General features: G+C 44.0%; 3 protein-coding genes across 3 annotated transcripts; 1 reads left to right on the forward strand and 2 right to left on the reverse strand.

Annotated features, from left to right (window-relative positions):
- Positions 1 to 3,601: 3,601 nt before the first annotated feature.
- MELLADRAFT_91615 (uncharacterized protein) lies at positions 3,602 to 4,811 on the reverse strand (the record flags this gene model as incomplete). Its single annotated transcript, XM_007414625.1, has 2 exons — positions 3,602 to 4,584; positions 4,652 to 4,811. The coding sequence occupies 2 exons, from the start codon at positions 4,809 to 4,811 to the stop codon at positions 3,602 to 3,604; spliced, it is 1,143 nt and encodes a 380-aa protein (XP_007414687.1).
- Positions 4,812 to 5,239: 428 nt separating this feature from the next.
- Positions 5,240 to 7,370, forward strand: MELLADRAFT_66548 (uncharacterized protein; the record flags this gene model as incomplete). Its single annotated transcript, XM_007414511.1, has 7 exons — positions 5,240 to 5,259; positions 5,373 to 5,472; positions 5,642 to 5,815; positions 5,928 to 6,299; positions 6,379 to 6,798; positions 6,868 to 6,925; positions 7,336 to 7,370. The coding sequence occupies 7 exons, from the start codon at positions 5,240 to 5,242 to the stop codon at positions 7,368 to 7,370; spliced, it is 1,179 nt and encodes a 392-aa protein (XP_007414573.1).
- A 1,023-nt stretch (positions 7,371 to 8,393) lies between these two features.
- On the reverse strand, positions 8,394 to 9,081 carry MELLADRAFT_110401 (uncharacterized protein; the record flags this gene model as incomplete). Its single annotated transcript, XM_007414624.1, has 2 exons — positions 8,394 to 8,588; positions 8,614 to 9,081. 2 exons carry the CDS (start codon positions 9,079 to 9,081, stop codon positions 8,394 to 8,396), a joined length of 663 nt encoding a protein of 220 aa, XP_007414686.1.

The raw sequence follows: 9,081 nt of genomic DNA on the forward strand, positions 1-9,081 counted from the left end.
TTGAATCTAGAGGGGAGACTCCTACGTCACTCCTTATCTGGATAGAATTCGTGAGATCCTCTCTCCCCTCCGATAGGATTTTGCATGTTAATCATAGCTTGCACCGTTTAATGGGTACCCTTGGGATTCACAAAGAGTTGTGGCTTTTGATTCAGTCGCTATAGTGCCGAATAAGTCCGTCAAATTAATCGAGATTTTGCAAGGCAGTGTACGTATTGTAATTTGTGATTCGAGCGTAAGACAGAAGATCAGTCCACCCGGGCTGTAAGACGGTTTGTGGTGTCTGATGCTGAAGGGATTGCCAATTTTCTATGTACTGTGAAAGAAGACGTAGATTACATAGCAAGCCCGACGAATGCGATGGGATCAACAAAAGTACATACTGTGAATCCAGCGTAAAATGGAACGCTACGCGCGTTTAGTCAAATCTGACACTGCGTGTTACGCAGGGGCGTAACACGTGCTTCTGACGCGGCTACGTCCACTCTCCAACGATAATTGGTGCCCTCTTGGAAAATAATAATAGAGGTCTATCACCGTGTCACCGCCCCTCATTCGAAGATGCAAGTCAACAAAAGATTTGCTTGAACGCGCGTAACGTTCCATCATATCAAGAGTCTGAGATCATTTGAGATAGATTTGCACAGCGTGATTCGAGCGTAATACGTATATATACTTCTGAAAAACAGAAGCCCAAACCGTAACCCCCACGTCGACTCATACGTGGCGGTTACGATGGATCCCCGGTATGTTAACCAAAGCTTCCCAATTCAGGAACAAATCTCATCTATGCATTTCATGTCTGAAGATTACGGAGGAAAAATCGACAAGCACTCTTGGGAAACATAGCAAACAAAACGTCTTCCACAGGCTGATAGATGAAAGAGGTACAATACAAGGTAAGAGAGCTACATCCCTATATAGTGTCAGTATTATTCATGTGCGCTCAGATCATCAACCTCAAGCTCCCCATTCTATACGCAGTGTCCGCGAACCAGCATCAACACACTGTACCTCGTTAAAAACTTTATACTTTGATGTCCAAAGTCGATTCAAAAAGATGAATTCCTTATAATGCTTTGATGTTCCCCCTTCTTAACGTAAGTTTGGGTCACCGTCATTGATGGCAGTCTTTTTGTAAAACGTTCGAGTTGGGTGTATAATATCATCATGAAGCCATTATGGTCATCGCGGGATTCGGCGGGGAAATCAGAGGTCGGGAGAAGATCTTCAGGTTCCACTGAACCTCAAATATCCGAGGTCGAACCTCCCATTTCGAGCAGTTCGAATTCAAGATATGAGCTTCAACATTTTGACTTCGAATTCAAGATTTGAACTTGAACTTCTTCAAGTTCGAATTTAAGTAGTCACATCAAATGATGACTTTAGTCTTCAACCTGAGCTATAACTAACTTCGCTCTTTCATTCGAGTTCGATGGCTCAGGTGCCCAATGGCACATGAGAGCTCTCTTGGGAAAGATGGACGGGAGCAAAAAAAAGAGCCCAGGCTTGAAAAGAGGATATCAGAGGTACCACTGCACATCAAACTCTCCCGAAGAGTCTGTGGACAGTACTAATAGTGACAATAAAGCCTTTGAATTTTTTGGATTCGAGACGAATGGATTTTCCGATTTGGATGAACGATATGTGATCTGCAAAATGATGACAAAGATTTTTAAAGGACACAAAAGATGCACGTCTTGGTACAAGAGAACTTAGTTGAATATACAATTATGTTGGTTGAAGCAATCAATATAGGACCCGCCCATATATTTATAAGTAGAGTCAAAAAAACATCGACTTTTTAAGTGAAGTGACAGACAGCACAAACAACAAAGAACTATGTGTACGACAAGCTTACCAAACAAACAGACCAAGTACAATTCTACACTGTCTTTGACGCTACACATCTAGATCCTCCTCCTTTCAGTCATCAAAACATGCCTTGATAAACCAGAAAAGATTGAACAAGAATGCAACTAAAAGTACTCCAAGCTTCCAATCAAGGCGGAAAGATTCACCATAACGAGAATATGTGATTGGAAGGACAGGATCCCGCGTTGAGAGTTCGCTCACCGCCATGTTTGTCACCTTCAAGTTTTGAGCATTGCTGAACACCGGTAGGCGGTTCGAATCTGGTTCCATACTGCGAGCCGTGACTTTGTTTAACTGGTCATGATGCAGACTTGGAACCCCGGGTGATGCTTCGCTGATGACGTGCTTTTTGAAGGTGGTACGTGTAGAAGTGCTCGGGAGAGCAGTGTCGGAATGTTGACTGGTTTCGCGGGCAGAGCAAGAGTATTTTGACGAGTCATGATGCGAGTCTAGAAAGGTGACCTTATCTGGCTTTTTGAGCATTGCACCTGTACAGGGTAATTCATCTTGGATAAGAGTACATGTAGAAGTGTTACGGACAGAGCGCTGTCGAAAACTAGACCCGGCTCTACTGTGGTTCTCGGATGGTGATTCCGTCTCGCATGAGCTTTGCCTTTGGTCGCGTGAAGTCTTTCTTGCAAGCGGGGAGGGTGAAGAAGACCGCTCGGATGAAGGAATTGGAGTCGAAGTCGATTGGACAGGTAGATCGATTTGGCCTGGGGATCTTTTTCTTGCAAATTTAACATGACTGAGATCGGTTACTATTTATGATTCACATCATCAGTATGGGTGAAAACGACCTTTCCTGTTTGGCGAAACTGACATTTGTAGACAGGGCATCCAGGGCTGCAAAAATTGTGACGCCTGGTGTTGAGAGTGTGTTTTCGAACACCGGTCAGGTTCAAAGCGTTGCAATCTTGGCACCGTTTTCCTTTGCTGGTGGGATCAAAACACGTAGGAAGATGAGGGCACTTGTAAGCGATGTTGTTGCCTCCTTTACGCGTCGCCATTAGTTGGTGTGATATATGTTCAACAGGATTTGTGTGGAGCAGCCTCGGATCAAAACGTTTCGGGTGAGTCGATCTGATTCTAGAGGGCGCGGAGCAGTGGCAGAACTGGATAAAGCAGATCGGTTCGAAAAATTGAAAGGTAGCTTTTGGGTTTTGTGCGGACTGTGAAGCACAAATTCCCCTTGTCGTTGTTGACGGTTTGCCAACGTAACTTGGTTGAATGACTTCAATACCAAAGAACCAAATATTCCTAATTCTTCTCCAACTCCGATCTCTGTATTTTCCAAGACTTGACGTATCGAGTCGACTAAGCAGAACCTAACACATGATGACTTGGCAAGTGAGAGCAGAATCCATTTGCTAGATTGCAGAATACTGACGTAAACTCAAATTAAGAGAAAAGGTAGGAGACGACACGTGTTGTTTCTTCAAAGGCAAATCGTTATACAAAGCTCGCTTGAAATTCCCTCAGAAAAGATGTGCCCCTACGTAGTCAAACTGCTCTTCCTACAGCAGGAACCCTGCGCAGGTTTCATTTCGAATGGCTGGAATATTCTTATTTTCGCGCATCCCTTTCACGGACTTTGTTACTTTTTACGGAGTTCATCTTAACAAAGAGTGCACAGCTTTACAAACTAGGTTGTGGTACGTATCATTGAAAGAAAAGTATTGACAAGGTAAAGCTAGAAGAAAGAAAAGGAACTACATTTATGATTTCACAAAATTGACTGGCCGTGTATCCTCACCCGATAAATGCAAGTAAACCCCGGGTTCCCATGGTTTGAGGTGACTCTAAACAGCACCTTGCTGTAGGCGAACTTATGTGATTTGTTGAGTTCGAATGTTTGTAAGGTTGAACTGGGGCTGGAGATATTGTATACCCCTTGGAACAACGGAGTCGTGCTGGCTACTGCATCCCCGTCATCACTCACCCCCCAAAGTTCGAACTCTCTAGGTGCAGATGTGATGTCATTCTGTGCTAATTGCGCTCCAATGTGCTCAATCGACAAGGCTGTAATATCAATGGTACTACTGAGCCCTATCCCAAGCTGCCCTACTGATCCAACGAAAGCCCAACAGTTTCCAGCTGAACCATCGCCACTCAGTGCAGTTCCGGGTGTCTTCGTGTTCGTGTACTTGGATGAGCGTGACGTTTTCGACCAAGGCAGATGCCTTCGCCAACTCTTAGAGGCAATATAAGACTTTGAAGTCAAGGATTGAATCACGTAGCCGCCGGTGTGCATAAAAGCAAAATCTCTGGGACCGTCCCGATCCTTGATACACTGTTTGAAAGCTTCTCGCGCCATATAGCTTGTTCGTAACCCGGTTTGCACTTGGTTAGGATCTTCTTGCGTGGTTGTTTGGAGTCCTTTCTCGACATCGCCTATGAGATCTTCCGGCCAAACCTGAACACCATCCGTTCCCGCGTGTACGTCTTCGAACCTGGTATCTGCAGCTCCTTCATCTACGTGATGAAGATTTTTCTTCACAAATGCTGGCGAGATGATAGAGGGATGGAGACTCTCTGCTATGTTTACCGCGTCTGGATCATTGAATGTGCCTCGTTGCTTGTATTTGAGACCCTCCCATGAAGCCGAGAGGCTGGTGCAAGGTTGAACCAGCTGTACTCGCATGTCGAAGAGGTCCCCCTCGACTTTTTTTAACCGTTGTTCAAGAAAGTGTGTCCGCCCACATGTTGCTGGAAAATATGTGTCGAATCAGCCTTCAAGACGTATACAAAGACCAAGCAAACAAATTGTACTGACTTATGGACAGGAGTATTAATAAGAGAACATGCATCGCGGGGGCATGTCGCGAAAGTTGATCAACAGCTGCTCTCACTCGGAACCCGGCCCTACGACCAAAACTGTGGGGATTGCCCTTCTCGGGCGGCGGCATTTTGTGACGCATTTCCGAAGTTGACATCACGATTGAAATCTTAAACTTTTATATAGTTTGCTTTTGTGAGGCGAACGATTTAGAGCGATGACGGGATATTTGCCAGCAAGTTGGTTTTGTAAAATACACCGCCAATGAGCAGATATCTCAGATGTCGAAGAGTGATGGCCGATAAGTATGATTGTCAAATGAAGAGTGATGGTCGATACGTTTTACTATCGAGGATATATATATATATATATATATGACATTGGCAACTCGGTTGAGCAGCCAAATGATACAATATGTGAGAAAATTCGAAAGGGGCGCCTTTGCGTACGCGCAGCTCAGCAGATAAGTGGTAGATGTGCCGCGATCACATCCCTTGTTACCGCGGTGGCTGAGCTAAGCTCAGTACAGCTTTGGATTTGAGCATCAACGCTCACAGCTTTATAATCCAACAAGCTGGGTCTGTAATGACCGAGGCCAAGACCAGGTTCGTGATCCCTGAGAAGGAGTCAAAATGGGTAGGCAAACCAAGGCGTAAAGCTGTTGAGCAAGCACCTGAGTGAGAGTGTGTGGGCTAAATGTGTTCAGTATCAATTGAAGCTACGCAACCTGTGATGAAGTGATCTCCGTCAATCGCGTGACTCAGCGCCTCCTTCGAGGAGGCCTGAATGGAACTGAATCGTCAGCTCAGATGAACGAAGTGAGTATCCATAGTTCACTCCACCTGGTTCACTCACATCTCTATATAAGATCTTGTTCCTTGTAGATATGTATCTTCCTATCACATTTGTGGCCTGTAGACTACGCATACACCAAAACCATTCAGCCCGCATCGTAAAATTTAGTAGAACTGGCATGTTTGAAATGAGTATACCATTGCGTTCGAAGACATCCCACAAGCGCTTATTACGAATCGAAGCAAGCGAAGCCCCCTCGTCGTCCCGTCCAAAGAGATCATATCGATGTGTTTACCGGACACCGAATCAAGCGAAGCAACAACCCAAGTCTACCGCCCGATCAAATGCAGTAAAGCGGGAAGAATGGTGAGTTAGTGATATCTTTGAACCTCGTAACTGCTCCCACTAATTTTCGCATCTCTTTGATACCTTTTCGTCTTCCAAGTCTCACCGAAATCCGCCTGACCCATCCTTACAGGATCAGGACCACATCAATCAACTCATGGATGCAGCTGAATTCGCCGACTCTAAAGGAATGTATGCAGACTCTGTTCAAACATATCAGCAACTCCTAAATTTGTATGCCGACGAAATGTCAAGATGTGAGAGCAAACATGGTGCGACCAATAGAGGCCCCCATACGGGATGGATTCTTTCGTGTTTCAATCTTACACGATGCTACTTGAAGCTGAAGCGCCCGCAAGCGGCCTTCGAAACTCTCCAACAAGCTTGGCGCCCAGATTCAAGCCTAGCCATACCTTCCACACATCCAAACTATCTGGAACTATCCCATTTGTATTTCGAAGTTGAAGATAGGTTACAGAGCATCTCTCACTCTCATGCGAACTATGTCGGTGGATGTTTTCTTTGGTAATGCGCTCTTGCGTCAGATAACTAACAAGTGAATTTCAATTTTTTACTTTCAAAAGGAGTCTGAATCAGACGTTCGTAAAGATGAATTCACCACCAATGAACTTTTGAATCTGATATGTGTGTATGCGGAGGATTTTTTATCTCAAGAAAAATCACACGATGCCATTTCACTTTTGGAAGGGGGGCGAAAACGAATAGCAGAAGAGCAAAAGGTAATTGATAAAAAAATGAAGGAACAAATTATAAGAATTCATCTACTGCTTGTTGAGGCGTATTTGCACATTGGCCAACTGAAGGAGGGCGAAGAAATCCTAAACCAAGTTTGGAATCCTGAAAGTCGGTTCTACATTGACACTCTTGATAAGAATTATCTTTGGATGTCACAGCTTTACAGGCGTGCCATTAATAAACAACAGTGTGACCCCACATCTTGCAGCCATCAAGCCCAAGAACAAAGGCAAAGGACGCTTTACGAGGTGAGTGCATATCGACTGGATATTCCTGCCCCGAAATTCATGCTGATCTAGATCTGATCCTCGAACCAGAAGCTGGCTCTTACGCGAACGGCGGATGCCGCAGTGATCAAAAGCCGTTGGAAACTGTGTATGTTGTATTTTCATCCAGACAAGGGTGGTCACACTGGGGTAGCACAACAGGTGATTTCATTTCAAGCTTGAATCTGAATCATTCCGCTTTTCCGTGTCATTCTGATGCTGGAAAATTTCCGTTCCCTTCAGATTTCGGCGGCCGCTAAAGTTTTGCTTGATCCAGAGAGTCGCTGTCGATATGACTCCAAGTTAAATTATTGGTGATGCCAGAACATATCAGCGGTCTACGCAGGTGTTGAGATGGTTAGAATTCAATGTGTATATATTACTGGCCTTATGCTTGTGTTTGTCTCCACCAATCCCTATATACTTTTTTATCATTGCCATTGCTTTGTGCAAAGCGCTCCCATGAGGTGGGCGGCTATCAAACACTATGACTCAAAGGCCACACGATGATCTACGTAGGTGAAGATTTGATCAACAGAGCTCAAGCTGGTTAATTTCATATACCGGTCACTATAGATAGTTTCGAGTAAAAATGATAGTATTCTTACTCGACTTATTAATAAGCTTGATTTCGATAAAGAAGAAACGGGAACAATGGTCAATAGAAAATTGGACCTTTTGAGTGTTGGGATAGTCCTGCATGACTTTTAATTCTTTATGTAAAAGTCCTGTGAGACTAACCCATGATACGTAGAATCTAAGTGTGTGCTCAACAAACATATTACATCATGTGAAAACCGTTATGTAAAAGTTTCACTATATAAATCCTACTGGAGCAGTCAAGGAAAGGTGCTTCTTCTTCACCTTTCCTTTGTCTCTTTCTCTGACTGTTCCAGGTAGGATTTCTCTCTGTTTTCTGTTTCTCTGTTTTTTGTCTGATTTAGTCCGTGAAATTTACACACCTTTCCTTTGTCTCTTTCTCTGACTGTTCCAGAGCTCAAGAGGTTATGAGCCCAGCGTCTACCGACTGAATTAAATCATGATGATCACAATTGCGTATGATGTAACAAACAATATGTATACCAGGACATATCAATACATAACCCAATCAGAGTAATTCGACATATCATGAATCCAAATTCAAGGCTATTGTCATGAGATTTGAAATGAGAATGAGCATGTGTAACCCAATATAAATTCGAAATTCGATTCCGAACTTCTCCGTTTGTTATCGCTCTTGTTATCGCTCTTTTGTGATTAACAATCTAAGAAGATATTTCGAGCATTTCAAAGAAAATAGAGGTCAAGAACAACAAAAGCTATAACACTCTTTACCCCACTGGCGAAGCTCTGATGTGATGGAGTGAGTGATAATTTATGATCAACAGGAAGATTGATGTGGATCCAACTATGTAAAACTTTATACAAGGAAAAAAAGTAAAATTACTAAGACAGGTAAAAAAGATGGTGCCAAATGGATCATGGACTAGGCAAGTAGAGCTCCTATGTCCTCTGAGGGTTGCTAACGAAGCATAAATCTCAGATTGACAACACCAGGTAGTAAATCGTGGCACGCTTCAGGCTGAAAGGGTCGGCGAATTCGCGCGATTTGCTTTGAAATTGGTTCCAGCTGCCTGGGTGAGCTGATTGAAGCGACCAATCACCTGGCTCATTGCCCGAAATTCGTCTTCAATTGCTAGCTCACGACATGAATTGTGATTACCTATGATCTCGGACTGATGACAAATTGTGATTAAAGATTTTTCCAGAAACTAGGCAAGATGTAGACACACTGACACGAAAATGTTCCGCGTTTCCATGAAAGGTTACAAGAGCTGCGCGGAGGTCTTCAAGCCTTGTTGCAATAGACCTCAATGTTGATGCGCTTTCCGAATTCATTGCAATATTCCGAGTGAGCGATTGACTTCCCCAAGTATTGAAGTTTACTAAGCGTTGCCAAAACGGGATACCAGCCCTGATTTTTCGCAGTTGCATGTTTTCTTGTGCAAATTGAGCACCAACGTTGGCTGCGAAATTCGACCCTTGTCTGACCAGAGGAATGGCGGCATCTATCTGCGCTTGCAGCCCGGAAAACCCGTCCGAGATGGTTTGGACCATATCGTTCAATCTGACCTGCGCTGACGTAGTCGAATATACATTGTCCCCACTGGCAATGGAAGTCAGAACAAGCCCGATCACTTCAAGCTTGTCTCGAAGATGACTATTAGTTCGGAGATTGACTATTGACTGCCCCTTGGATGGCAT

The sequence above is a fragment of the Melampsora larici-populina genome (genome assembly GCF_000204055.1).
Source record: "Melampsora larici-populina 98AG31 unplaced genomic scaffold MELLAscaffold_44, whole genome shotgun sequence".
Taxonomy (NCBI): domain Eukaryota; kingdom Fungi; phylum Basidiomycota; class Pucciniomycetes; order Pucciniales; family Melampsoraceae; genus Melampsora; species Melampsora laricis-populina.